Source organism: Pyricularia oryzae, chromosome 1, assembly GCF_000002495.2.
Source record: "Pyricularia oryzae 70-15 chromosome 1, whole genome shotgun sequence".
Classification (NCBI taxonomy): Eukaryota; Fungi; Ascomycota; class Sordariomycetes; order Magnaporthales; family Pyriculariaceae; genus Pyricularia; species Pyricularia oryzae.
Window position 1 is genome coordinate 3,186,819 of NC_017844.1, and position 27,963 is coordinate 3,214,781.

Consider the following 27,963-nt stretch of genomic DNA (forward strand, 5'->3'; position numbering starts at 1 on the left):
CCCGTGACATGATTGTGGCGGTAAAGAGCTTGAATGAAGTGTTTCTGCAGCCCATTTGTGGGAATTTGCGGGGACTCAAGTGATCCTGCTAGGCACAAGTTGAAAGCTTACCTGGCCGCCGCAATAGTCTGGTGCTCCCGGAATCACGATCCGTGTCTTCAGTCATTTAGGAAGTGGGCCACGAGACCACAGGCATAGGCGCAAATAGAGAGTGGACAACCCTTGGCGCAGTGGGTAGCTCGGTAATAAGTCGGCGCTGTTGCCAAAGCATCGTCAAACCTTCTTTCCAATTTGTTGAAGAAGAAGAGGCATCCATGAGCAAGATCGGTAGGACGCCTGGCCGGCTCAACAAGACGAAATATGCTTTGCGTCCAGACCTGGTGTCGTTAGAGTTATGCTGTAAACTAACCCCGGTAAGGTCGACACGATAGCAAAAGAGACACCGAGCTCGAACTGGTACCCGCTCTCCACGCCGCAGCTACCGCTACTGTTTGGGCGCAAGGTGGTCCCTGACCGGTTTCCTGACCGGTCGCTGCCTGCGTGTTAGACGTCACTACGGAAGGTAGAAGGGCGGTAACTGGCCTTGGTAGCCTGCACTTCAGAAATGGAATTCCCACTGCTTGAGGAAGCCTTAGACGAGGCAGCAACAGCTGCAGCTATGGCATCTCTGTTGATGAGATTTTTGCCCTGGGGAGTGACCAAATATTCACCAGGCCCTTTGATGCAGGGTGGAGTTCTAGCTGTCTTGTTATCATTGCTTGTGTTTCTGGCTGCCGAGTTGCAGTTAGAGCTCTCAGCACCAGAGAGGTGCTCCGAGCTGATGACAGAGTCCTGCACATGGATGGTTGGGGCAAGTGTAAAGAGCCCGGTTATCGGGGTGACACCCATTTGATTTTCAAAATCGGTGAGTTCATCGGCGCATACTCTACCAAGCTCTTGTGAAGACATTTCCAGAATACCAGAAGCATGTGAGAGAGTAGCTGCATTCAACTTCGACGAGGGAGCCATATTGAATGTGGCGGTTGGTGTGTCTGCGTCAGCATTGCTCTTCATGTTGGGAAAGGGATAGCCTGTGTACTCGTTCGGCGCCAGTATGGGACTGAGATCAATCGAGTCTTCACCTAGTTCAAATGAGAACCGCCTTTGTCCGGAAATCTGGTCTATCTGCAGTATGTGGCTAAGCGGTCGCCAGCTTTGATGGTAGGAGCAATCCGGGTGGATTCTGGCGTTGTAGTTTGCTTGGGTGACGGTGTCACTGCGCCCAGGAAGCACAGAGTACATGTTGGCGGAACTACATTGGGCGCCGGCATCCAAGTCCGAGTCTCCACTAGATGAAGAGGCCGAATCGACGGGGCCAAACCGCCGTCCCAAGTCCGAAGTGCTTTGGGAGGGGGGTAAATCTATGTTAGCGAGATGTCCAACATGCCTTTCGAAGTTGGCTGCTACGAGAGGGCGGTGGCCAAAGCAGGCTAGGCAGCGCCCTGATCATGTTCTATGAAATGGATGAGTAACAGGTGGGACTCACTCGCTGTAGTTAAGTTCGCCGTTCTCACAAGCCAGGCTACCTTGGGTCTCGTTCCCATGCGGTGCCAAGTTTGTCCTCAGATTCTGGAAAGTGTCTTGGGCCGAGTCTCCTCCAAACCCACCATCTTCAACCTTGTTCGTGACTTTAGTAGCTCGCTCCGTGCTATTGATACCGGTGTTAGATGGCTGCGCTGGTAGTCGCTTGGATGTATCGAGCCGCTTTAATGACGCTATTCTCTTTTGTCGCTCGCTTTTTCTCTGGTTTCTGGTCTGCCAGAGATGGGCCGAAAACAGACGCACTCCCTTGTCTTGAGGGCGCCCTGGATGATTCGGAAGTATGACTTCACGGTTCTTCTTGTCATTTCTCGCTTGCTCCATTTTCTTTGTGATCTCCCTGTCATGGTTATTGTCGAATGCTACTCGTGGTGGTTCTGGATTGCAGAATGGTTAGCCTGATACAGTATATTCAACAGCTCATTGTTTGTAGTGGTGAACAAGCGAGCAAGCATGTACCTAGCCTAAGAGAGTGGAATGGCGCATGTTGATCAAAGGATAATAGCTCTGAAGCAGGGTTTTCCTTGAAAGTAGCCGAGTCCCGTACTTCACCACTCTTCTCTGCTCGCGCATCGAAATCTACAGGAGCACACACGCTTAGTTATTTCCAGTTGTTTAGTTGAAATTGGACAAATGTGATGCTCACCATCAATACTTGTCCTAACTTCTTCTTCCACCTGATCTAGACTCCGTACGAAACGCATGGTATCACTGCGGTTGACAACGGAGCGACTTCTCGCCAGTGAGACAGCCTCCATTCCCTTGCTACTCTCCTTGGCGAGCAGCTTTTCTAGTCTTTTGATCTCTGCTTTGTAGTCCCGTTCACGACCAATCCATTCGCGAGAAAGTTCTCGAAACTTTCCAAGATCTCGTTCCCGGGCGGCCGTAACCTGATGTACTTTCCAGTTGGCGACGGAGACCTTGCGATTCATGACAGGAAAGGCCTCTATCAGCTGGGAGACAAGACCATTGAGCTCACGCGGGAAGGTGGCGTGTGCGTCATGGCAACGGTTCATCATGGCGACTTGAAGTGTGTCAAGAATCTTATGCAGCTGTGGGTTGTCCCAAGAATCGAGGTCTGTTCCGATGCGAGGGTCGTAGGCCGGTGCGTCCCACGGGTCGAGAATTTCGCTGGTCTGGGTATCAAATGAGGCCTGGGAGGCTGTGGAGTCAAAAGACTGGGTTTTAGGTGGAGGGCCGAAGGCCAAGTGCTCGTACTCCGCATGTGGGATCATAGGGGGATGAAGTAGGATTGGGCTACTGCTGGGGTCTTCGACGCCACTGGGCGATGAGCGGTCTCGCTTGTCAACAAGTGGTGTCAGAGGGAGCACCTTGGCAGCGAAGGCCACGAGCGGCCGATGGGGCTTTCGAGGTGACTTTGATCGCGTCTTGTGCTGTAATGAGGTCAGACAGGTGGACCAGCGAGGACTGGTTGGCTGACGTGGCGATATGATGAGTTTAGGGAAGGGGAACCAGATACCTCGTCATCTTTGCCTTCGGAAGGGAATGAATGGGCTCGTTTGGATCTGCGCCCTACAAAAGCAGCGTGTTTGTCCATGGTGGGAGCAGGTCGATCGATGAATTTGAATAGGAGTAAGTGGGAAGGTAGCCTCGCGAGGTTGCGCCGACGATGGAAGGCCGCAGCACTATCCGTGTACAACTCAGATGAAGCAGATATGACTACATTCAGTAGCTCAGGTGACGATGAGGTGTGATGGGGTTCCCATAGATGGCTGGTCACTTTTGCAATCAGCGGCAGTCAAGTGGGATGTGGAAAGCACACGTTTTATCTCAGGCCCTCGGAGCCAACTGTGGTGGCTAAAAATCACCATACAGTGCAGTTCCTGCTCGGTTGCCAATGATTGTACCAGTCGTTCCTTCCCAGACAAGAATTCTACACGCTGAGGAGGGAACCACCGCGACTCCACTCCGTTGCCAAAGGCAGCTCTCTGAGCACAGGTGCGTCATTATGTGCCTTGACTTACTTGAGATAGGTACCTCGAGCAATGAATGACAGGGCCATAATTTTTACACGTGGTTCCGCGACGACTATGGGCAATGGGGTGGGAAATCCGAGAAGAAAGTCATGATAGTCATTCTAAAACCGTGCCCTCGGGATAGCATGATAGGGCAAGCCGGGAGTTGCCATGGCAGGCTGTAACGTGAGCAAAGACAGGATAACCTCTGGGCCATGAACAGTGCAATTATGAGGCTGAGCAGCTTTACTTACTTCCTGAGTATAGCAACGTCTCGCACGATTAAAGATTAAGTAACGCGCCCCCTTGAGATTCTCATCAACAAAGCGTCATGTTTCGACGAAACTTACAAAGGAGAAAAGGAGATTAAGAGAAGATCCCTTTTCGAACTTCATCAAAAAATGGTCCATCTATTCTTGTGGACACTTTGTATTGGTCATAAGTCAAAAACGTTACTTCTAACTCTTGAAAGCGCCACTGTAAAGACCAACATGTCATACCTGACTTGTTCTTCTCCCTTGCATATAAATGGTTGATCCTGCAAGATCCAGCTCCCGCAATGATATATCCCATGTGATTTTCCGTCTTCCCATATCTACCCAACATCCCGGTGAAGACTAGCCGAACGCATCTGGGCATCATTATCGAGTCAGATGTAATGCGAGAGAGCCTCTTTGTTTTCTGTTCGAGCCCACGTCCAGTGTCTCAACTATCAATATAGGAGGAAACAGGCAATAAAATGGAGTAAAATATGCCCCATAGGCTGAGAGAATTTGATTAAGTCTGATCTCTCGCTCAGTGTACTGCCTTGGACGACGCTGCGCAACAACGGAAGTCTGGAACAGGCCAGTTAGTTTTCTAGCACGTCCTCGGGAGTTCCAAAGAAGGGATTCGGCTGGGTGCCACAACTCACACCATGGCCTAGTGATTCTCATTAATAAAACGAGTCCTCGGCCTTTCTTCTAGGACGACCCCGGCCTTCTATTTTGTCTGCAAAAAGCTCCTTTCCGGCATTACCCAACTTCTCGGGAAACAGCTCCTTAGCCGTAGCCCGACCTTTTATGGATATCCCCGTGCCAGCGTCGCCGCCCTGTGATCTCGTAATGCCGCGAATGTTGAGCGTATCGCCGCTCCCTGTTGTAGCGCTTGTCGCTGGTTGAGCTCGCGTCGTAATTCGATCTGTTCCGTGTTAGAAATACATATTCGCTCAGTTGTGCAAAGGCTTATGTTGCCAGTCTCGCTTGACGTGGACGCTGCTTCTTGTGTAGGCCACTATCTCTGACCCCCAGCCCCAAAGCAGCTTGTTTTAGATCAGGTCCACTTTGGCGGCTCTATTGAGTAGCGACGCTTGTCGTCTCATTTGTTCGCCAATGCGACGCTTGTGATCGCGCTAGTAGCTGAAAAGACGCAACATACCGCTGAGGCGCTTGCTGACGTTGTCGACCTTATCGACCTGGTCCATCTGCGCCACCTTGCCGCCTGAAGCAAGCTTGCTGGGGAATAGCTCCTTTATCTGGTGAGCCTTGTGCCGGTTCCGGACCGCCGAGGACCTGGTGCGTTCGCTGTCCATGCTGACGTCGCCATCGCGATCACTACGCGCGGGCGAGGCCGAACGATTCCGTACACCGGTGCGCCGCTCCTTCTTTTTGCCGAGGTCTGGGAAAAGCTCCTTGCCGCTGTTGTCAGGCTTCCTGCTGCCGTCCGATCCCGAACCGCCCGAGCGCGGCCTCGATCGTGACCGTGAGTGTGATCGTCTCGACCTCGGCTTGCGTTTTGCCAGAGAGGATTCGTCGTCGTCGTACAGGTTGACATCGAAGGGCGCCGCATTCTCATCATCGTACTCGTATCGCTCATCATGCCTGCCGCCGCCGTTCCTACGGTAGTAGCGCCGGTCGTAGTCGTCGCGATCGCGGTACCTACTCCCTGCCCGATGTCCGCCCCTGCGCTGATTGCGCTCCGGTCGTTCATACTCTGGGTTTAAGAGGTAGAACCGGCTTCGCGCCGCGGCACCTGCCACTTTGCGATCCGATGCAACCGCGAAGCGCACCTGCAATACCACTTCAGGCTTGGCGGTGTACGGTTTGGCAGACAGCAGCTCACGCGGTGGCAGTGCTGTAGGGTCTGTGATTTCTATGGCAGACAAAAAGACCAGGGCTTCCGCCGCAGCCGAGTCTGAGCTGAAGAGAAGGTTTGCCGACGTGTCATCGATCCATTCCACGCGGTCGTATCGCATGCCACCAGCCTGTTGATTAAAGTACGACTTGATATCCTCTGGGGACATGGTATCCAACCCGCGCAGGTGAACCTTGTTCGGGATCACTGTGTTGTCGTCTGCCCCCTGGGTAGTCGCATTCGGCGACTCGTCTACCTCTCCAGGTTCCTAGCAAGAGGATCGACGCCTCGGTCAGTGGTCGCTCGATCTGTGGGGATGGGTGGGTGTCGTCGCGACAAGCGCACCTGTGCATCGTCGGCGGATAGGATATCATCGTCGACTGGAAGGATGTCGTCTGCATCGTAGGTAGTAGCAGGGAACGTCTCGACATCTCCCATCTCAATGTCAAAGTCGTCCATGATGGGCAGATCTTCGCTGGCTGCTTCGACTCGCTCAGGTGCAGTAGGATCTCGATTGAAACTAAAAGGAAGTACGATCCTGTGAAGTTCACTATTCGGTTTTCTTCGAGCCGCACGGGTTTGAGGTGGACTGGACCAGGCCGCAACTTTCTTTGTGGTAGGTAATGAATGCTACGTAGGTAGGCAGGTGAAGCAAGTTTAGATGTTGGGTGACATGATTATGCGCGAGCAAGGTGACGCGCTGTACGTGCGCTTCTTTGAATGTGGAAATAGATGCGAAACGTAAGGTTGAAGCCTGAATCTGTCTTGAGGCTCAGTCAAACTTTCTGAAGAAACCAACGGAATCCTGACTAGAAAAGACACAAGTCAGTGAGTGATGTTCGGTTCAGGGCGCGTCAAGGTGGGACGAGCTTTGCGACGACACGACTGAATTGGCATATGTCACCCCACATTTGATTGATTGAAGCAGCCAATCAACTAGAACTAAACTAATAGAAGACAACCTGCATACAGCACACGTAGGTACCTACCTAGGTACCTTACCTACCAAAGGATTTGAGGACTCCATTGGCATCGATCGTCACTATCAACCCTTTTGTCTAATTATATCCTATCACCAAACCTTGGCAACGTCAAGACCACATGGTAGGAATCTCAACCCTGTGTACCATCGTTCAGTGTCAAGACTCAACCCAAATTAATGAAAAAAATGGCGAGAGTGAAAAAAGGTTTAGTCGAATGAGAGTAGAGTTGATAGATAGGTAGGTACCAACCTATCTTTACTACTTCACATCTCAAGTGTGAAGCCAACTACAAATGACTTCATAATCTATGAAAGATCCCTTTTCCCTCCTCCAACCATACAATGGAATTAATTTGGGGAAAACAATCACCGAAGATCCAAGGTATCTATATAAACAAAAAGTTGCCAGATGTCTCCGCAAAGTGAAACAAGTAATCCTGAGATGCCGTTTTATCATATCCGACGTCCCTTCCAATCATAAATCTCCTGGTGACGTTCTATAGCTCAAGTTGCGATGTAGGTATCTTTCCCATGGTGGGCGAAATCGAGTGCGTGCGGATCTAGGTGAGTATACGGGTTGTGCCGTGGCGACCGTGGTATTCTGGGTATAGAGTTGGGCTGGTCGTAGCGGATGATGATGTGTTGTTTATGGGTAATGTTTGAATTTTTGCTGTCGTGACTATATTGCTGCTCGATTCCAGTGTGGATGAGGCTAAATAAGACCAGTATCAAACTCTCTCGGCGCGTCTTCGGGCCTCAACCATGTTAGGAGCAACCCGCTGCGATTTGGGTCGGGACTGTCCCTCACCCTCGGATGTGATTGTAACAGATCCAGCCGCTGGCGCTGACGACCCGAAGCTATTAGACCTCGAGATCTCCGCCGCAGTGCGCTTGAGACTGCTCGCGACAGTCGGCGGTAGTAAGTCCCCCGCCGACGGCCTGTTGTCTTCCCCAAAGTCATCGTCATCCAAAAGGGCGCTGTCGTGGTCGAGTTGGTGATCGTACTCCCAGCAACCCTCAAGCCTCTCCTTGTAAACGGGTGCATGGCGCAACGCATGCCATGATAGGGTGTCAAATCTCATGGCAATGTAAAGCGACTCGATTCTTCCGTTCGGGTCGCATACGCCGCAGTACTTGCGGAGGAACTGGTAATCGTACTTCCCGTGCACCAGCGAATCAGAGAGCTGGCGCAGCATCGGGAGGCCTTGCAGCGTCTTGGCGTTGCACAGCTGTGCCTCCAGGGGCATCCACTGGCGACCTTTGAGAAGACTGGCAAATGCAGTGGTCACGGCCGAGCTGAAAGCTTCGGCACCAAACCCATTTACCACAACAGTCTGGTGCAGGCCTCGCGATAGACATCGTTGGTATGCCTTGGTGTCCTTTTCAAAAGGAAACGGCGTTGTCTTGTCCGGGAGCAGAGAAATGTGCGTAGTCCATGTGGTAGCCCCTTCAGGGACCAGTGGTATAAGGTTACGTGGTCTGATAGCCGGTGTGCTCTTGATAGGTGAGTTGAAGGCAGTGACGTCCGGAGCCGAGTGGCGTGGATTCAGGTCGATTATAGAAGCGCGTCGTGGTCTTGATGGAGTTGTAGACTCTTCCAAGTCCTCGGCAGTCTCAAGCGCTTCAACCCTTTCCTCTAGAGCAATATCGGCATCATGTAGTTCCTTCACGCGGTCCTCAAGCCTCTTGACATCGGCCCTCAGCACATCGACATCTCCGGTACGCCTCTGGTCCGTAGCCAATAGGTTGCTAAGACGATCGTTCTGCTGTTGTAATTTGCTCTCGAGCTCTCGAATGCTGTTCCAGCTTTGACTGATATTGGCCCAGGCATTCAGAAGCTCAGACCTGACTTCGCCCATGCTCCTCTCGACAAGTTCCTCTAGATTTCCAAGCCGAGGGATGCAGTCATTGCGGTCTCTGTTCCGCATGGCAGCTTGCTCCTTGCCGCTTTTCTCGAACTCGAGCTTCAGAAGCCTGAATTCGTTCTTCAAGTGGTCCAACTCGGGCATGTAGGGCTCGTTGGTATGAAAGCATGACTGATGGCCGCATATGCATAGTGCACCAGGAATGTTGCTTCTGTGTGCAAAGCGAGCACATCCGCACCGCTGCCCCTTGAGTCCTTCATCGGTGAGGAGATAGCGGCAGTAGCCCTGCGGGAACTTACTGTCTCCCTGATTCACAGGGTTTTGAGACGGCGCGGGTGGTGAGGGTGAGGAGTTTGACGACATGGTGACGGTTATATTGCCTAGGCTGTGAGCGGGACGGCCTGGGGAGGGTCGGTGGGTTGTTTTAGAAGGACCGGCGATGTGGTCAGAAAAGTCCTGGTCGTTTACTCCAGGATTTGACTAACTTAGTCTGGACCACGGAACGGTGGGGCGGGCGGGCTAGTTATTTTGCATCCGGAGATGACAGGTGATAAGAGAGTGATGGGGCAAGCGGGGAGGAAGAACAGGAGCCAAAAAAGGTGACTGGTTTTATCAGAAAGGCACATCAGAACACCGTATAATAGTGTAGCGCATGGGGTGGTCGCAGGGGTTCCATGGGAAGAAATCTAGGGCGATGTAATACAGGCAGTTGAGTGGTGGCAGATAAAACCCGCGACGATAGTGAAATAAAAATCCGGTTGAGAAAGGTGCCTCTGTCTAGGTCCTTTGGCCAGCAGCCCGGCTCGTCGTCCGTCCTCGTCGTACCTGGAGGTAGGCAAAGGTATGTAGAAGAACAGCGGGCGTGCGTGGTAAGACACAAGGATCAGATAACTTAAGTTGTCAAGCTAGGTAGGTAGAGAAGCAAGGAGGTAGGACCCTGCCTGCTACCCTGAGGCAACGGAACTGATAAGGCAATGCGTGTCCAACGGTGCGGCAACGTGCAGCATGAAGAAGGAAAGGAAGGGAATAGGCAGGCGACGATCACAAAAGATGGTTGGTGACCCTGCTTTGTTGCTCTTTGGCCCAAAATGGGTGGGGCGTGAGTTGATAATCCAAGTTGAGCCGAGAAGAAATTTGTCTCGAGTGCCGAGTGAGCAAGATATCGCTTGCAGGGTATGTCGTGATGCTGGCGCGGCAGAGGCGCAGAAATGACGAGATTGCACAGTGGCTGATTGATTCAGCGTATCTTCAAAAGATAGCAGGCTTTACAAATGTTGCTTCGCGGCTGGCTGGCGGTGAACAGGAAGGTGGTGAGACACCAGACATGCAGCCAGCTTGGTCGCAGCTTCTGTCTAGTAGGCAGGCGTCGACCTGGGGACCTCTTTTTTTTTGTCTTTCTGTTCTAGTAGACTCAAAGATTTGCCCGTGGAAATTGAATGGTTGAGGTTGATCGTTGGTGATAACTGGGCGCATTCCTTTCGAGAGGATACGCCAGGAGGATAGGCAACCCTTATGAGCAAAGGATAAGAGAATAATAGCGACATGAGGGAGGGTCCTTGATAGAAGCGACAGGGCAGGGAGGGCATGAGTTGCATTGCATCCTCCTGGCCATCAATGGCCTCATAGTTCCTGTGAAAGTGACCAATTGACGTGCCCTACACATATCGGTGGATAAGTGACCTTTAGGAGGTACCTTACCTGGGGGCTCCACGCGGCAGGCAAATGGAGGAGGGCTGCCACAGGGGTCTTGCGATGGGATGGATACCACTTGGCCACCTACCCAGCCAGACACAAGCCCAAGCCCACCACCCACACCAACCAGTTCGTCCAGGTTCCTGTCTCACGAGCAGACGGGACCTACCAAGCCTACATATTTTGTAGCTCTCGCTTGTCGCCCGGTTGGCCACGTTTCTTCTGCAAAAATCACCTCGATCGAGGTCATGCTGTGTCATGTCGAGGCCGCCCTGTCCTGAATGCCGCTGCCTCCCATCAAAAGCCGATGCGATGCGATGTGATACTATACTATACTATACTATACCATACCGTACCTACTATACGTAACAGTAAGTACACTGCAACACTGGCTTGTCTGGGCGCGCTCAAAAATGGAAGAGGACGTGGTCATTTGGCTGGATGGGTGGCTTGCCGTCTTACTGGCTTGCCCGCTTCGGACTAGGTAAGTACCGCAAAACAGCCCTACCAAATAAAAAATCCTGCCGTCAAAGCCTATCTTTCCATTGTTGGCGTCACATCGCTCCAGTCAAGTTTCGAGATTGTTGCTCGTCTCCATTTTCCCAATTTCCCCCGAGAATGAATAAAAGGACGATCGGCCCGGTTCGTTTGACAGCGCGGGATTTTACCAGCGTATCATGACCAGCCGAACGGCCGAGGAAAAAAATATGGGTGAGCTGCACCAAGAACTGTCAAAGTACCAAATAAGACCTGGGCCTGAGCACGCTGCAGGCGATGCAAAAGTGGGAATACTGTAGATACACAACAAGGCCCCGGTGATGAAATGGAGATGATGATGCCCATTCGTGGCGAGTGGGTCAGATTCAATTCGTGGGGGATGAACTGTGGGCCTTTTAACCGAGCACTGTTTTTGGACGCCCAGTCTAGAACTACGTAGGTGGTAGTAGCCGCTGTCGGCCTGTTTGAGCGGATTTTTGTCAAGGATTTCTTCTTTCCTCTTCTACTAAAGTTGCAGTTCTACTATAGTTCTAATTTCATTACACTCGCTCTCTCATCGTTAGCCCTATCGTTTGATCTCGATCGTAGAGAGTAGCTGAATTCGCGCGACCATGTCACTTATAAGGATACACAAAACAATGAAACAGTGCATTCCATTGAGCACGTACCTGAAGCGGTGACAAGGATCACCCTGCGCAGCCCACTTCCAGAAGAAAAGTCGCTCGCACATGTGCTCAGCCGAGGCCAGACATTGGGTGGTGGGGGTCGAGATAAGCTCTCTTATAGGCAAACAAGTACCCCTCTAGCAGCATCAGGCAGCTCAGGTACCTCAATCCCCAAAAAACTCCCTGCGCGTTCGATTTTGGTAGGGTCTTCGTCACGTTCCCGCATCGCACCCAGCGCAGCGCATGCATGCAATCCTGATTCCCACTTGGCCAGGCTGGGCGGAAGCCTCAACGTTGATTCCCTCGTTCGGAACATGATGCTTCATATCCGAAAAGGAAGGGGAGGTTACCATATCAGAGCCCAGCTGCTGATGCATTGTTTCTGTCAGGCCGGGTCCCCCAATCACAGGCGCCCGGCAGCCCACGATTACCACCTACCCGCTACCGCCAGCTGTAAAACAATTTACCGATGTGGCTGATGGCCGCTGCATCAAGCCGAAAGGGGCCGGGGGGGGGGGGGGGGGGGGGGGCGTTGATGGCAGCAGAACTGGGTCATACCGGTAAGATAGTCTACGAAGTAGCAAGCAGAAGAAAAGACCGTTTTGTAAGCTTTGTTCTTGCTCCCTGTATTTTGTCTCACTCTATTTCACTTACCGTACTATGCCTCTCGCCACCTACGGGAGGCTCCCGGTTGGCGTCATCACAGGCCACGATAACGACAGCTACAAGAGCACACCGAATAGGCGGGTACCTGCTGATCCTGTGCTTACCGGACTTGCCGGGGCGGTCTGAGGAGCAAAAACAAAAGGAAGGTTTCCCAATCCCGCCATGGTCAACTCCTTTTTGCTTGTAAACATATGATACTCTCCCGTGTCTTGGCAACCGCAGGTGGCAACAGCTTCCAATAGAGGCGCCGGAATGCGCCCTTCCATGTCATGCTTTTTTTTTCCTATCGCGTTAGGACATGTCACAGTTTCGACCCCATTATACCCCTTGCGGAGGTTTATGAGGCTTTCCCGCAAGACTTTTTTTCTCACAGGGTGCTACCCGCTACCGGCTCTTTTTATGTAATGTGCGACAGGGCCATCGGGTACTTTTAGGCGACCCCCACGTCCGCCTGGCCAGGGGTGCTGCCCAGGCTTAGGCCATAACTACCGTTCTCAGACGAACATGAGTGGGTTTGTGTTGATCCGATCGCTCTAGTTGGCCTGTTCAGTCTGCACAACTGAGAGAAACGATGGCTTTGATTTCTTTGAGAGCACATGACCCTTCAGCCCACATCGAGATAAGGAACATGTACATAAGTACAGTATGTACTATATTGCAGCACGCCTTGTGTAGCACTTGAGAAAGAGAGGAGCAAATTCAATCCGTTGATTGTACTCTTTGCAGAGGAAGGGAACGCATAAGGCCAATTACCTGGTAAGCGTGGAAAATGACGCAGCCAGTTGATAGTACACCTAGATGTCAGAGGGCCGAACCTACTACACAGTACAGTACAGTAATACTGTGGAAGCACAAAAGGGTTGGCTTGGCGATGACTTGTTCAAATAGGTAGGTATGTAATCAAAATGCTACCTGCACGGGATAAAGATTTAAGTTGGTGTCTGCCGTTTCTTCGCGCTACTTCAACTGTTCCCAGTCTGTCTTGCTAGTCTCAACTAAGGTAGGTACCGCAAGACACGCAGCACATGGGGCGTGACCAGGTTGATTGTTGCAGCATATCAGCTGCCGTGCGCTGGTTTGACAACTGCGGTTGGACGGCTAGACGCCCGGCTCTGCCCCGCACCACTTATTGGTCTGGTCAATATGCCGTAGGACGGGCCCTTTCTGGCTAGGGGAGAGGGAAGAGGGACTGATGGTTATCGAGGTGTCGAGCGATTGTGGTGAATGGGTCATCCAGTCTACAATAGTCTCAACCGAGCGCTAGTTGCAGTAGCCGGGCTGTCTGTCTTGCCTTATCTACCTTGTTTTGCTTGCTTCTTTGTATTATCACCAGATAGCACACATCAACCGCCTTGATCGACTACCATGGGCTTTGGTGAAGGCGTCGCCAAGCTTCTTGATACCTACACCAACTGCCTGAGACTGCTCAAAATATTCAAGAAGCAGCACGGCAGCGACTTGGATGATGCATCCTCCCTTTTGAGGAGCTCCATCAGATCAGATCGTTCGCAAATCCGTCGAACTTATTCATCTCGATTAAGCGAAAATGGCAAACGTCTCAAAAAGGGTGACGGTAAGTTGCAGGACGCCAAACACTCCAACTGGTTCTGATCAATGGGAGCGAGGTTTGTCTTATTAACTTTGGTTGCTAGGTCTCTCGCGAGGAGTGATCCGCAAAACAGTAAAGAAGCTGAAAGCAGCCATTTCCGGGCTTATGCAGTCCAGCAAGGACCAACAACCGTTCCTGGACTACGAATCACTCCAGCGACTCTCCAACTCCTCGCGAGTCGATGCGGTAAGCGCCATTGACCAGCTTTCACAACGGCTAGGAAATGCGACTTCTCGGAATTCCCTAGTGTCATCGACGTCTGTGGGCGACCGTAAGCGGCATTCAACCCGCTCGGACAAGAGCAGCCATGTGCTCTTAAATGGCACCGAGAAGAAGTCGCCTAAAACCGGGGTCCGGTCGCAGTTGAACGACCAGAGGCGATCAGGGTCGAGGTCAAGATCAAGACCCAGATATCGAAGCAAGGAAAGATGCAGCCCGACAAATCAACGCCACAGTGGCGCCTCGGTCGCAAGCAGAGCAGATAGGCTATCCATGATGTCGAGTTCGACTGACAGCACCAAGCTGGGAGAAGTTTCTGATAGACGACGACTTAGGAGGCAAAACACCATTTCCAATGACTCGGACAGCTCTGGGTGCTACCCGGCTCACGTGAGGCCGACATACCCACTGAAGCCTTATCCATCGCCGGAACCGAGATCCAGAACGATCTGGAGGCTCTTTGGTCGACGGTGAGGTCACCTCGGAGGATGCTCCTTGTTGCAGCAAATGAGAAAAACAATGGACTCTTGGCAGGGACTTCATCCAAAACGGAGGCCTATCCAGGTTCAAGCCCAAGGTACAGAGGGTCACCTTGTGTACTACTGTACTCCGTACTGCAGTCGGTTGGATAAGGTATGGATAGCCGGGTCGCTGAGGCCTATGCATGGCGGGGATGACCCGGCGGGGAGGTATTGAGGGTTCTTTTCTGTGGGCTCCATCCAATGTCAAGGCCGCTGGCTGCTGGCTGGTTGCCTGTCAGCTGTAGCAAAACCTGCCAGCAGCTCCAGCTGGCAGGAACTACAGCCAGCCTCCCGATGTCGTTGAGATAACTTCCCCTGTCAAGACCCCCTTTGACCCCCTTTGATCAGACCAGCATTGAAGAGTCGTGAATGACGTGAAGTTGACCTTGAGAATTTGGGGAACAAAGCTTGCATACCTTAAGCCGCTCTGTTAGGTACCTCATCGAGAACAGATTGGCTTTGATCTGGAGACTACATGCATCCAATAAAAATCGTATTGCAAAGATCTGCTTTTCCACATTTGTCATCTTTAATTATTTATCTAGCTGAGATATTGGATCCTTGGTCTCTCAAAAATTGCGCTGGTTACTCGCAGCAACGGCAGACCCAGGCGAGGGAGACGAAAAAAAAAAAAAAAAAAACCAAACCAAACCAAACCAAACACACTAAACCCAGCATGCATGACCCAGCAAGCAAATCACACAACCAGTTGAATTTTTCCTCTCAAACCCTGCAAAATTCTCAGCCCCACACCGAAAAAATAGCGGGGAAATGGTCCCCTCACAGCTCGTTGATCGAGTCGTAGCGCTCTCAAAGTGCAGAGCAAAGCAGGCAAGCAGGACCACTTCCAAGTCACGCACAGCAATTGCTCGTCTGCCTGTCCTTGGTCTCTTTCTCCAAGCAAACAAACGCTCTGTTTTCCACTCCCAAAAAGCACTACCTAAGATTTCTTTTTCCCGTCCCATATCCCCAAAGGGCAATGCCTTACAGCCTTTCACTTCTGGCACAATTCATCTAGCCTGCGCCTAAACACACAAAAGCACAAACACAAAAGCCCCGCCCAACAGAGTTGTTTAGCTGTGAGACAACCATGGCGGACCCCGCCGTCTCTGCACTCAACTCGCTCCTCAGGGGCACTGAGATCGACGACCATGATGAGGTTCTGAGGTTGGCAAATGCCGCAATTCGGTCTTCGTCTTCCCCCAGCAGCCCCGAGTTCCGCACTGCACAACAGGCCAAGGTCGTGGCCCTGGTCAAGCTGGACCGCTACGATGATGCCCTTCGCACAATAGCCGACGGTGGTGACCGCCTCGCCACTGACTGTGCCCTCGAGAATGCCTACTCCCTATACAAGACCGGCCAACTGGACGCCGCAGCACAAGTTTGCACAAACTTCAACACCGGCCACAGCAGTAGCATGCGTGGCGCGCGGCACGTTGCCGCCCAGGTCGCCTACCGAGCAGAGAAGTTTGCCGAGGCCGCCAGGAGCTACCAAGAACTGCTAGAAACCGTTGCAAGGGAAGGTCAGCCCGGCGAAGAGGGCGAGCTGAGGATCAACATGCTGGCTGCTGCAGCCCAGCTTGAATGGGCTGGCAATGGTCACCAGGTTGCCGAGTCGGAGAGGCAAACGTCAAGGAGGGACATGGAGACGTTCGAGACTGCCTTCAACGCTGCGTGCGGTTGCATGGCAAGGGGCGACTACGGCAAGGCCGAAGTGCTACTCAAGAGGTCCAGAGCCTTGTGCGAGGCGTCAGAAGAGCTGAGCGAAGAAGAGAAGCAAGCAGAGTTGATCCCCATCCTGGTCCAAGCAAGTTATGTCCTTACCAGGCTCGGCAAAAACGATGCAGCGATTGAGTGCCAGAGCTCAATAAGCATATCTGAGTAAGTTTCTGTGACACCCTAGACGAACAGCCCAATTGTCTACCTTGGCTCCCCCTCATTTTCTCTTTGGTCCTTCTTCTAACTGCGGGCAAATTGGCAGTATATCGGACGAGTCAGCAAAATTCGTGGCACAGAACAACTCACTTGTGCTCAACCACGGCGAGAACCCATACATGACGGCTCGCAAAGCAGAAACCCTTTCAATACCAACAGGCAACAGCAAACCTTTTGAGTGCCAAGCTTCCATATTAAGACGAAACAAACAGGTCATTGAGCTACAATGCCAAAAATTTCGCGGTGTCCGCTCAAGGACTGCGTTTGCCCTGAAGAGGGAATCGCCTGACGCACCTAGCATTTCGCCCGCAGCCACAAACCTCGGAGTTCTGCACGCCGCAGCAGTCTCTCACCTGCAGACTGGTAAAGAGGCCTTGAAGAGCATCCTGCCGCTACTCGAATCAAGGCCCGACGACATTGGCCTTCTCCTCACCATCATCCAGCTTTACATCCAAACAGCAAATCCGCAGCCGGGCCTTGCCCTCCTAGAGGCTCTCTTCAGGCGTCTCGAATCGGCCACAAGCCAAGATCACTCAGACGTGAGGTTTGCTCCAGGTCTGGTCGCTCTCGCTGTGGCCCTATATCGCCTACAAGGTCGCCGCGCTGCAATCCGGGCCGAGCTGGCCCGAGCAGCTACCTACTGGCAGCACCAAACAACCAGGGAAGCGGGCAGCGCAACGTCGTTACTCCGCCATGCCGGCATGGAGCTCTTGCACTCACAAGATGAGGAAGATCTCGCTACCGCTGGCGATGCATTTGCTCTGCTTTGCAAACAGCAGCGCGACCGCCTCGCTGAGGCTGGCCTTGTGGCCAGCTTCGCCACAAGCGATCGCTCACGTACGCAGCCCTACCTCGACAACCTCACTCCTGTCGATAAGCTTACCGAGGGTGTGGATATTTCTGCTCTTATCGACGCTGGCGTTGCTGTCCTTACGCCAACGCCCGTAGCCGGCAAGAAGCGCTCGGCGGATGGGTTGGCAGCAACACAAGAACCGGCCAAGAAGCAACGCCGCAGCCGTGCGAAGCTACCCAAGGACTACGACCCAGACAAGCAACCAGACCCAGAGCGATGGCTGCCGCTGCGTGACAGGAGCACTTACCGACCCAAGGGTAAGAAGGGCAAGAAGCGTGTCGCCGACTCTACGCAGGGCGGTATGGTTAAGGAGGAAGGCGAGATGCTCGAGCTAGTGGGTGGCGCCGGGGCTGTCAAGGTCGAGAAGGTACCGCAAGGAGGTGCAGGCAATAAGAAGAAGAAAAAGGGAAAGAAATGAAATGGGTGAAAGAGACCAGGAGAGGCCTGAAGATCTAAGGACGAAGGGCTATTCGTACGCAAGATTGGGAAAAGCATTACTGGGAACTAGGGTCATTGGCGAATACGGTGTCATTTTGGTTGAATCGGTGTATAAACAAAACATGAAGAATGGTAGATAAACGGATGTGCGAAGGATCTGTCGGAATGACGATATGACCACCGCTGATACATACGCCACGGCATCATCCATTAGGCCAGAGTTAGCAGGACCTAAGGCGGCACCCCGACGTCTCATAATGAATTCTTTTTAGTTCAACACGTACCCAGTCTTTTACGAGGAATCAGGAATCGTACAGAAAACCGCTGAGCCTATTTTGCAATTAACTATCTATCCCATCCATCGTTACTCCTACCAAAGGCCAACCGTGGTTATGATCCATTGCCCGCCGAAATAACAGAACCTGCGCGAAACCCAAGTCCGCGATTGAGAGGAAGAGAGAAATTGATAAAGAAACAAAAGAAATAGAAAGGGAAAAAAGTTTGCAAATACAAATGAGTGCCTTCGCAGGTATCAAAGAGCTTGATCACCTGGGGGCCGAAAAGTGGCCATTACAACGCTGATGCCCGGTTTCCCATCCTTTGTTGAGGTGGATGGAGGAGCTCGAACGCGCCTCCAAATACATCGCAAATGCGTAATAGTACAAAGGAGAGAAGAACGGGAGAAAATGATAGGGCAGATTTTTTGTTGGTGTGCCACGTTCATCCCACAACAACGGGAACAACAGGCCTGCATAATAACTATTCGGTAAGCTCTGTTTTGTCTCTTGCCAAATTAACCATTCACGGCTTGAAGCTGCGGCGGCGAACTAAGCGGCGTTTGAGTACGGCCACGGTCGATGTCGTGATCATCGCTAGTTTCAGATGTGGGCGACAATGGTGGCTCTGGCGTGTAGAACCTCTGCTGCAATGTGCTCTCAGCAGGGCTGAGCAAACCGCCACTTCTCCTATTCTCATCGTCGTTGCTACCCATGTCAACATACTCCTCGTCCCCATCGCTGACAACAACTCTCTTTCCCCGGTCCGAGGTCAGCCCCAGCCTCAGGCGAACCTCGTTCGCCAAGTCTGCCTCCTCATCCGAGTCATGTTCGATCGGAGGTAGCGGGGTTCTTCGGCCATCTGAGAAGCTCAGGGCAGCATCACTATCCTCGTCCGGGAGCGAAAGGTTTCCATGAGATTTTGTTGCTTGGGCCGTTGAGTACTTCCTATGAAGCTCACGAAAGCTCATGGCGGTGGCGGTGCTGGCGCTGGCGGCTGATTCACGGCGCTCGGTGTCTCTGGGCGATTGGAGGATCGTCCTAAAATCCGGAGCCGCGGTTGCCGATGTGGGACTGGGATCAGTTCCGGAGAATGGCGTCGAGTTCACATCGGTGCGCACCGTATCCATGGTCTGCTGCGTCTTGCGATTCCGGAGCCTCTGGTCCGCGGCGCTTCCTTGCAAATCACCACCGAAATTGATGACGGAGGCCTTTTTGCCATGGACCACGAACGAGCCAGTGCCTCTGGTGAGGACATTTGTCTCGTCACGCGACGATTCTTCATCGGCACTCGAAGGAGCAGCTGGCTCCTTGCCCTTCCGACTGCGCACATGGGATAAGTGCCCCGCACTTTCGCGAAGCGTTCGTTGAAGACTTCGTCGGATTTTATTGCGGTCTTGCTTGTCAGAAGAGACTGATCCTGGCAGAGGGGAATTAGTCTCCCAGGGTTCTCGTTCTCGACCTTCCGAAACATCCCCTGCAAGTGTTGTAGAGGACTTGTTTTCGGTTTCTTTCGACTCGTTATCAAGGAGGCCAGCTTGTTCAAGCAGTTCCCTCTCGGCCGCATCGTGCTCATCACTGGGTTTGCCAGCTGGCTGCGGTGGCTGAAGTGCAGTTGGGATGCCTGTGGCTGCCGTCGGCGATGTTGAACTAGTCATATTTGGCGACGGTGATGCAGCAACCGGGTTCGGAGTTGCAGTGGCACTAGCAGTAGATCCTTTTCTGGGACTTGGATGGTCGATACTGACAGATGGGTTGTCCCAGGATAGACTGTGCTTGTGGTACGTCGCACTGGTTGGCGGTGTTTGGAAAACATCGCCTTCAGGTGAGTCGGGGGCTTCTCCGGGAGCAGGCGGGGCCACGCGGAGGGGTGCCGGCAAAGTTGATTTGGGACTCTGTTGAACCACAGTAGAGGAACTGGCTTTTGATGTCTCCCGACCCAAAGCTGGCTTTTTAGGGTTGGCAATGTGACCCAATATCAAGGCCGGCGGGAGGCCAAGTAGCTTCCTCTCTTCTTCCAGATCCATGAGAAGGATATCGCGATGGCATTTTAATTTCCACATCTCCATGCGCGTCCATTTTAATTTGGCGGCTATCCGGGCCGCCGACAAGAGTATCTGATCCCTCGTCTTTGGCATGATTGGAGCCAGGATTTGCAGGTGCCTAGCGTTCCTCAGTTGGGAGTCCAGTTTCGATTCCTGCTCCTGCAACCTCTCGTTGGCGTCTGAGACTCTTTCCGACATGACCTCGCGCCGACGTTCGAGGATATCTTGTGCTAGATTGTGGTCGATACGACTCCTTGATATTGTAACCTCACCGCTGGGCGTCTGTACCGATGTTGAGGAATCAGACTCGAGTCTTCTGATCGCTCGTCGAGTCTGACCATCGTAGCTGCCACCGACGACGCCCCTCATTCGCACACCCGACGTTCTAAACGCAGCAGCGTAGTTGAGTTTGGCCAACCAGTCGTTCAGCTCTTCTTCATTATCCGCCAAAAGCACCTCCTCAGAGCCCCCATGCTTCACGTAGACAAATGCATTCTTGTGCTTTTTATAGGATGAATCGAGCAGCGCAACCGCATCATTGGTCGACAATAAACTGTCGGGCTTGAAATGTTCCAGTGGCGGTTGGAATATAACAGGTATGCCGTCGTTGCCATGCTTGATGTGGCTGTCGAGCTGGTGCATCAGGTTCTTGACCCAGGACGTATTGCGGAAGAAGTACAGTTGAGCTCCCGTCAGAATAGCACCCCATTCCTGCCAAGGAGATCTCGTTTTCTTCTTCTTCACATCTTTCCGCCAGAGTAGGCCAACTTTGGTGATTTTGATGTCCACAATTCCTTGCTGAGCTTCCTCTGGATTGGTCGCTGTCTTCTCAGACATAAAAGCATCAGGCCGCGACCTGGCCGACACTATTTGAAGAATACCGGTCTTAAAGAAAGTCTTCTGAAGCTCCTGCAGGTTGAAAGACTGTGCAGTACCCAGATAGCTGTAAGTGTCGTCCAAGGGGATCACATCTTTGAGGTTAGGTCGTAGTATGTCAAGTTTCTGGTCTATGATCAAGGTATAAGGGTCGATCGGTTCCTTAGCGGCCCTCTTCACTGGATCCTGATTGGCGTTAAAGAGTGACTTCTTCTTGGCCTTGTGAGCAACTATCCTTTCCCCGTTGATGTCCAGATCATCCTCAACATGGATGAAAGGTGTGTAAGTGATGTTGTCGTAAAAACACTCGAGGATATCATCAAAGATACCCTCTCCGTGTGTGTTCTTGAGATAATCCGCCTTCTGCATCTTATATTTGTTGTTCTTGTTGAAAACATCTGTGTGGAGGATAAGAAGAGAGAATGCAATGAAGTAGGCCTGATCTGGGTTGGTGTAAATTCCTGGGTTGCACTCATGGTATCGGTTCGCGAAGGCCTGCAAACAGCGATCGATTTGCTGCGTTTCCTTGGGAAGCTCAGCTTCCATCAACAGCTTCCTGATAGCCATATCCATTGGATCCCCAAAGAAGCTAAACCTGCGCATATAGCTCCGTAAGACTGCCTGCGAGAAAGCATCAGCGCTCTTGGACAGAGCGCTGGCAACCACACTACGACTGACGACCTCCTCTAACCTTGCGAGATACTTCGCAGGTGTATCGTCATCTCGTCTCTCTGGAAGAACAAGCGCCTGCTCGCGAGCAATCTGGAGTGAGTTGTTCTTGGAAGTTGTGGAACCGGGTGTGGCCGGAGTCCGTGAACCGTGTCTACCCGAAAGATCGTTGTTTTGACGAAGCTTGTTCAGACCCAGCAGATCTCCGAAGCTCTTGCGCCCTGTAGATGTCGAAGTGCGCGGAGGCGCATGCAGACCATCATCCATCGATTGCCTTCCCAACGAGCTGAAAGTTGAGGACCTCCCTCTATTGTTGAGGGCCAGCTTGGATGGCGAAGACCGGCCTGAGTTTCTCGAATCAGGCCTGAAAAGAGCGGTGGCAGGCGACACGCTAGCCTTGTGGGAAAGGTGAAAAGCAGGAGACGTTGCAGAAGATGTGAGCCTGGATGATGTGGGCCTCGAAGGCGTTGGCGTGGGCGTCGTACTGTGACCTGCAGGCCGACTTGATGTACTTGCTCTAAAAGAATCAGGCGTGGCAGTCGACAGCGAAGCGCCTGTAGTAGGCCTCTGCACATCCGACTGAGAGTTACCGCCCTTCTGCAGGTGTGCTATAGGGAATAGAGGTTCTGGTTGCTTTTGTCGCCGGCGCGGTAGTCGGAAGAAGGTGGTTGTGGTTTGGACGGTGTGGGTCGTGGTCGTCGTGCTGCCGTACACGCGGTGATCACCAGAGCTGCCGTCTGATCTCGAAGACTCGGATAGCCTGGTTACCGGGAGGGGTAATCCGTTTCCATCCGTGTCATCGCCATAAGCAGGAGGCTGGTGGGAAGTGCTAGCTCTTCCGGGTACATCGAAGGTGACGCTCTGCTTGCTAGAGGTCGCTCCAAAGTTGAGCGTTTTCCTGCGATCCTTCTTGGTCGTTAGACGAGGTACCTGTTCGCCGGACTCGTCTTTGCTCTCGTCTTTGTCTCCAAGACCCCATGGAAGCTTCATGCGCGAAGACTTCTTCGGCAAGGGCATTGTATTCATATCAACGGTCGGAGAGGTTTTGATTATCTCGGGGGCTAGTATTTACAAGGTTAGCATGCACTTTTGAGTCGCGAGGGCCCGTGGAAGGGACTCCGATGGAATTCCGTATTCGGTTGATCACATACGTGGCTGCTGCTGATGCGAAAGAGAGATTGGAGGCATCGGCGGCCGTTTCTCAGCCTGCGCCTGCTGTCTTGCCCTCGTCGCGAGCTGGGAGTCGGAGGCATTCCGGAACCTAAGCATTGAAAATCGGCGTTGTTTACTGGCATCATCCGGCAGTGGAGGCGATTGGGATCTGGGAGGTAGATTTATCGAGGGAATCGGCTGCAAGGAGGGCTGTCCAGCATCAGGAGAGGTTTCGCTGGGAGGTGTTGTTGTGGGAGTCGCGGGAATGGTGTTTGTTCCGGCGTCCGGGTCGGGCGGCGGAGTTGAAGGTGGTGAGTTTGGCAGGGTAGGTTCGCCCAGTTGCGTCGTCTCGGGGGTGGGCTGCTGATTATCGACCGACAGCACTTCGTCGGAATTGGCATGACGGCGCATATCGGATTCGCTGGCGATTACGCCGCGGCGACGAAGAAACGGCATGGCGACAAGTGCGGGCGGTCATGCTAGGCTGGGCCAGGCTGTGTTGATGACACTCACGACGAGACCATCGCAGAGCAGGGAGTTCTTCTCACAAGCAAAGCTGGGAGGCCGGCAGAAGCTCTCCCTTGGGGTCACCTATTGCTTGAACGGGCTCAATGATGACATTTGGCCGACCTTGTGGCCCTTGTTTCGGATAGAATCGGACGGGAACGAGCGCGCATGCGTGTCTGTTTGAATTGGGGATGAAGAAAAAAAAACGAAGGACGACAGACACCCGCAGTTGAGCAGAAAGTTGGATCGTTCACTCGATGCCAGCGCATGCGAGAATAATAAAAACTGATTTGATGGACGGACCGGGTTCACAACGAGGCTGGCCTGTCGGGCGGTGCTGGGCTAGGTAGGAAAGGGTTACAACGAGGGCTAAAATGCGCTACAAGGCCGGGCGGGAGCTCAGGGCTGGACCACCTACCCACGCAACGGAAAGGAGTCGAGAAAGGAGGCAGGTACAGGGACAAGGGGCGAGCCGGTTTAGCTCAACCAACCAGGACGGTGAATGTCGGCGGGGGCCCACCTCCAACCGTGCAGTCCGCCAGGGATGAAGAAAAATCCAACTTTCTGGGTTACCGAGAATGGGGGATAGGTGCCCGTTGCCTGGGTAAGTAAGGGACTGGACTATACAGAATGTGTGCTAATTAGGTACGGTAAGTTGGCGATTGCAACCAAATACTCAGAGAATTATTCCATTTCAGGCAAAGTCAAACAACAATAAGCACTTCACACAACCATCTCAACTTGCTGTCATCTTTTTGGGGGCGCTTGGACACGTCAAGACCTATGAAGGAGGTAAGCAAGGAACGCCTGTGCTGTAAGATTCATCTAATGGCGCGAGCGCCCAGCGATCACCTGTGGCCCCACGAAGCAGCGAGCAATCCTGTGCAAGACCAGCCGACTAGTCCGTACCTTGAACAGAACAATGCAACCAACCAACCATCACTCGAGAATTTCCAGAGGTTGGTAGCTCGTATCAAGAGAATCTCGTCTTTTAGATACAGCCTTGTCCCTTGCCGTTCCGTGTACGACTGATATGTTTTATTATTATTATTTTTTTATTTTTTTGTGTTGCTATCATAATTCAGCTGGCATGGCCCGTTGTAGGTATGCGTAGGCTAATACTGATGCAAGTGCACCCTGCGTACTTTAACGTCGTACAACGGAGCACTCTTTGCTTGGTCCATGTCGCTCAACGTTTTGATCCTTGGCGCTCAGTGTTCTGTGCCATGTCTGCAAGCCAGGGTGTTGTGCCGCAAAAATATGACCTTGCGGCCCATGTGGAAATCGACCGAGCTGTCTACAGCGCCGTTCGTCCACTCCAGTGATGTTGTATATTGATGGAAATCGATCCGCCTTTTTTTTCCCTCCCCTCTCTAAAACTAAAAACTAGTTCTAGAGCCAACCGTTTTACGCCTCATCAGTGAGACTCAAACCGAATCGACTAAAACTGTACAACGACAAGGCTAGACCAAGGTCAGGTTACCGATCTGGACATCGATCGGTGCACGACTGGAGCGGACATAGTTATAATTACCTAAAGAAATCCTTCCTGTATTCGGTTCATCTTATGCTCCGGTTTCGCTGTGCTTTGGGGCGTTGTGATGCTTAGGTACGTAAAAGTAATTACCGAGCTTACTTCCTAGAAGTACGGAGTAGCACCCGAGTCTCGTCAGGCATTTACCATGAAAAGATATACTGCAGTCTGCCGGTAGTTACGAAGTATGCATTGGATTATGGAGTCGACAAACACCTCGGTATCACTCACAGAAAAACGATGGGCCTGCAAAGGAATGAATGGCAGGTTCAGGATCCACTTTTCATGCAGCCGGATGCAGACTCTCTGAGTCGGTTACATGGATGAGATCTGGATTTGGATTTTGGATGCTGCCTTGGCTGCTCATTTGGATTTGCCGACGGGGCTGGAAGGGGCGGGAGTGCAGAGTGAAAGCTGGGGTCTCCTGCCTCCAATTCCTAATCCACATTCAGAGGCTGTGCTGCGCATTCGCTCGACGACGGCCTGGCAAGTCAGCCCCTCACAAACTGTAGGTAGGAACGGCCGGTACGTCCCCATCTTTGCCGGCTATCGTCTTCACACACGAAACAACTTCTCGCCATCGATACATACGATAGGTTGCGGGATCCGTTTTGCTTGATCTTTTGCTTTTGCATCATTGCATTCTCTCTTTATATCCAAAGTCTCGATTGACGTTTTCGCAACTCGGGTAGTTCTGGTTTTGCTCGGCTTTTTTATTTTATTTTATTTTACTGGGGTTCCCCCAACCAAGCCTCCCGGGGCCACTGGTGTCCGGTTCGGCGCAGACTTGATGAACAGGCCGAACCTTACGTTGCGATTGAAATAAACAACAACAACAACAACAACAGTAATCTAGGCTTGTCAAAGTCTGCAAGATGCATTCCAGGCCATATTTCACCACTCCAATCCTGCTATGTCTAGCCCTGGCCCTCGTCTTCTGTCCAACCGTACCGGCTGCTGGTGTTAGACTAGACCACGGCTACGCTTCGTACCAACCGCCGCAGGCCCAAGCAAACAATGGCGTTTTCCCCTTCCTTACATGGCTGCGCAACTCGGCCGTTGAATTTATTTTTGGCCGGCCGGCCTCGGCTAAACCCAAGTCGGCACCGGCGCGGGGAATGGGGGCGTTCAATCCCCGATATTCTAAGGAGACGGTCCTTCGCTTTAACGTATCGAGTCAGGAGGACGAAAATGCTCTTGCCGATGCCGCCGACCGGCTGTTCCTTGACGTCTGGGGATTCACGCGAAACCACGTCGATATCCGCATACACAAGAACGACGTCACACCGCTGCTGAGCCTCCTACCCGTCTCCCTCCGAGGCAACTTTTCAACTCTGATCCCCGACCTTCCCTCCGCCGTTGCTGCAACCTATAACAGACGCGTCAAGGACGATACGCGATTCGACCCGAGCAGCAGCAAGACGCTTAAGCCCTCGCTCATTGACTCTGCCGAAGAGTTCGATAATGTCTTCTTCCGCGACTACCAGCCTCTACATGTCATTCATCAGTGGATGCGTCTTCTCGAGTCGATGTTCCCCAAGATAGTGAAGTTGGAGACCATCGGCAAGTCGTTTGAGGGCCGCGAGATTCTTGCGCTCAGGGTTGGAAATAATTTGTATGCACAGGATGCGGACAAGAACAAGGCGCCGCGAAAGACGGTGGTTATTAACGGCGGCTTGCATGCGCGCGAGTGGATCGCGACTGCGACTGTCAACTATCTCGTCTGGGCCCTCATCACCTCTTACGATCAGGAGCCTGTTCTGACTCGGTTCTTGAATAACTACACGGTCGTTTTCATCCCAGTAACCAACCCAGATGGATATGTATACAGCTGGGACTCTGATCGTCTCTGGCGAAAGTCGAGGCAAGACACCCCGTTCAACTTCTGTCATGGGCTTGACCTCAACCATGCGTTCGACTTTGAGTGGAACCAGGACCTACGTGAACCATGCTCGGAGGATTACGGTGGTCAGAAGCCATTTGAGGCTGTGGAGGCCAGGGAGCTCTCGCAATGGGCCAAGAAGCAGGTGGAGGAAAATCACGCTCAGTTTGTTGGGTTTATCGACCTGCACTCGTATTCTCAAGAGATTCTTTATCCTTTCGAGTACACTTGCGACCCGGAGCCGCCAAATGTTGAGAATCTCGAAGAGCTCGCCGCAGACCTGGCCAAGGCGATCCGGCTATCAAGCGGCGAGCAGTACGATGTGTTCTCGGCTTGCGAGGGTGCTGTGCTTTCTCGGCATGGCGGCCGCAGGGGACGGGTACATAGGATGGAGCCGCCCGGCGGGTCGGCCATGGACTGGTTCTACCATGAGATGCACGCCAGGTACAGTTACCAGATCAAGTTGAGGGACAGGGGTAGCTACGGCTTCCTACTTCCCCCTGACGCCATCATCCCAACGGGCAAGGAGGTTTTCAACGCGCTCAAATTCTACGCGGACTTTCTTGGCGGTAACAATGGGATTGAGAGAGTGTCGTCGTCGAGGCCATTTGGGCCGGTTACGGCACAGAAGCCAGAAGATGTGGATGCAGAGATTGATGAGATGGCCGAATTGAAGAAGCGCCGGAGAAAGCGCTAAACAAAGCTGCCTCATCTCGGCGTCAAATTTAACGCGACCTTTTCCGCTTCATAACTGCCATTTCTAGTGCCACTTTGGCCTTTTTTTCCCTTCCTATTGGATCTTTCTACTTGGGAGTCAGGTGTCTTTGTTTAGTACTTTTGGGGGGGTTACAGATAGCCCTTACCTGGTGGTAATGATGGGATTTGTACCATTCTGAGCTGAGTTTCTTGGGATTTCACGTTGAAAAGCAAGCAGAATGATGGATTGGTATCAGTATCGGAGCAACTACAGGCTTCAGTGCGGACTTGTAATATGTATCTACCTAAATCTGGAGGTTTCTCAAGAACTAGATTCCAGTTCTAGTCTAGAACTAGACTAGCCTAGTGTGCCGACAGTAGTGGGTTCATATCAAGATCGACAATGGTTTAGATAGTCTAGTCAGGGACTTCTCCCACGAGCAACGTGAACGGACGAACAGCGTGGATCGGCTTGAATGATACGGCCGCTCAGGTCGGAGCATCGCCTAAAAACAAGGCAGATGGAATGACGTTCCAAAAATAGGTGGGAAACCAACTCTCTGCTTCTAAGTTCAGGTCAAAATCGGTACTCACAATAAGAAAGCAAACTCGAAACCCATTTGGACCAGCCTGCGGAATTCCGCCCACTGCCGCGTACTCGTACACTACTATACTCAGTGAATTAATTAGTCATCCGCGAATGACTTTATTTCCGCCC

General features: G+C 52.3%; 9 protein-coding genes across 9 annotated transcripts; 4 read left to right on the forward strand and 5 right to left on the reverse strand.

Moving 5' to 3' along the window:
- Positions 1–314: 314 nt before the first annotated feature.
- MGG_16210 (uncharacterized protein) lies at positions 315–513 on the forward strand (the record flags this gene model as incomplete). The annotated part of the gene is made up of 2 exons (XM_003709584.1): positions 315–385; positions 432–513. 2 exons carry the CDS (start codon positions 315–317, stop codon positions 511–513), a joined length of 153 nt encoding a protein of 50 aa, XP_003709632.1.
- Positions 447–3,136, reverse strand: MGG_06900 (uncharacterized protein; the record flags this gene model as incomplete). The annotated part of the gene is made up of 5 exons (XM_003709585.1): positions 447–1,381; positions 1,526–1,955; positions 2,038–2,157; positions 2,225–2,972; positions 3,059–3,136. 5 exons carry the CDS (start codon positions 3,134–3,136, stop codon positions 544–546), a joined length of 2,214 nt encoding a protein of 737 aa, XP_003709633.1. The 3' UTR covers positions 447–543.
- An 828-nt stretch (positions 3,137–3,964) lies between these two features.
- On the reverse strand, positions 3,965–6,510 carry MGG_06901 (uncharacterized protein). The gene is made up of 4 exons (XM_003709586.1): positions 6,012–6,510; positions 4,971–5,934; positions 4,468–4,733; positions 3,965–4,390 (listed from the first exon to the last, which is right to left on the reverse strand). The coding sequence occupies exons 1-3, from the start codon at positions 6,123–6,125 to the stop codon at positions 4,489–4,491; spliced, it is 1,323 nt and encodes a 440-aa protein (XP_003709634.1). The 5' UTR covers positions 6,126–6,510; the 3' UTR covers positions 3,965–4,390; positions 4,468–4,488.
- Positions 6,511–6,697: 187 nt separating this feature from the next.
- MGG_06902 (uncharacterized protein) lies at positions 6,698–10,069 on the reverse strand. Its single transcript, XM_003709587.1, has one exon. The coding sequence runs from the start codon at positions 8,874–8,876 to the stop codon at positions 7,377–7,379; it is 1,500 nt and encodes a 499-aa protein (XP_003709635.1). The 5' UTR covers positions 8,877–10,069; the 3' UTR covers positions 6,698–7,376.
- Positions 10,070–11,580: 1,511 nt separating this feature from the next.
- Positions 11,581–11,745, reverse strand: MGG_11797 (uncharacterized protein; the record flags this gene model as incomplete). Its single annotated transcript, XM_003709588.1, has 1 exon — positions 11,581–11,745. One exon carries the CDS (start codon positions 11,743–11,745, stop codon positions 11,581–11,583), a length of 165 nt encoding a protein of 54 aa, XP_003709636.1.
- A 1,583-nt stretch (positions 11,746–13,328) lies between these two features.
- MGG_06903 (uncharacterized protein) lies at positions 13,329–14,887 on the forward strand. The gene is made up of 2 exons (XM_003709589.1): positions 13,329–13,607; positions 13,687–14,887. Exons 1-2 carry the CDS (start codon positions 13,400–13,402, stop codon positions 14,334–14,336), a joined length of 858 nt encoding a protein of 285 aa, XP_003709637.1. The 5' UTR covers positions 13,329–13,399; the 3' UTR covers positions 14,337–14,887.
- A 586-nt stretch (positions 14,888–15,473) lies between these two features.
- MGG_06904 (uncharacterized protein) lies at positions 15,474–17,589 on the forward strand (the record flags this gene model as incomplete). The annotated part of the gene is made up of 2 exons (XM_003709590.1): positions 15,474–16,264; positions 16,365–17,589. The coding sequence occupies 2 exons, from the start codon at positions 15,474–15,476 to the stop codon at positions 17,587–17,589; spliced, it is 2,016 nt and encodes a 671-aa protein (XP_003709638.1).
- Positions 17,590–17,874: 285 nt separating this feature from the next.
- Positions 17,875–23,449, reverse strand: MGG_06905 (protein transporter sec73). The gene is made up of 2 exons (XM_003709591.1): positions 22,626–23,449; positions 17,875–22,535 (listed from the first exon to the last, which is right to left on the reverse strand). The coding sequence occupies exons 1-2, from the start codon at positions 23,080–23,082 to the stop codon at positions 18,403–18,405; spliced, it is 4,590 nt and encodes a 1,529-aa protein (XP_003709639.1). The 5' UTR covers positions 23,083–23,449; the 3' UTR covers positions 17,875–18,402.
- A 1,680-nt stretch (positions 23,450–25,129) lies between these two features.
- MGG_06906 (uncharacterized protein) lies at positions 25,130–27,948 on the forward strand. Its single transcript, XM_003709592.1, has one exon. The coding sequence runs from the start codon at positions 25,543–25,545 to the stop codon at positions 27,244–27,246; it is 1,704 nt and encodes a 567-aa protein (XP_003709640.1). The 5' UTR covers positions 25,130–25,542; the 3' UTR covers positions 27,247–27,948.
- Positions 27,949–27,963: the final 15 nt, after the last annotated feature.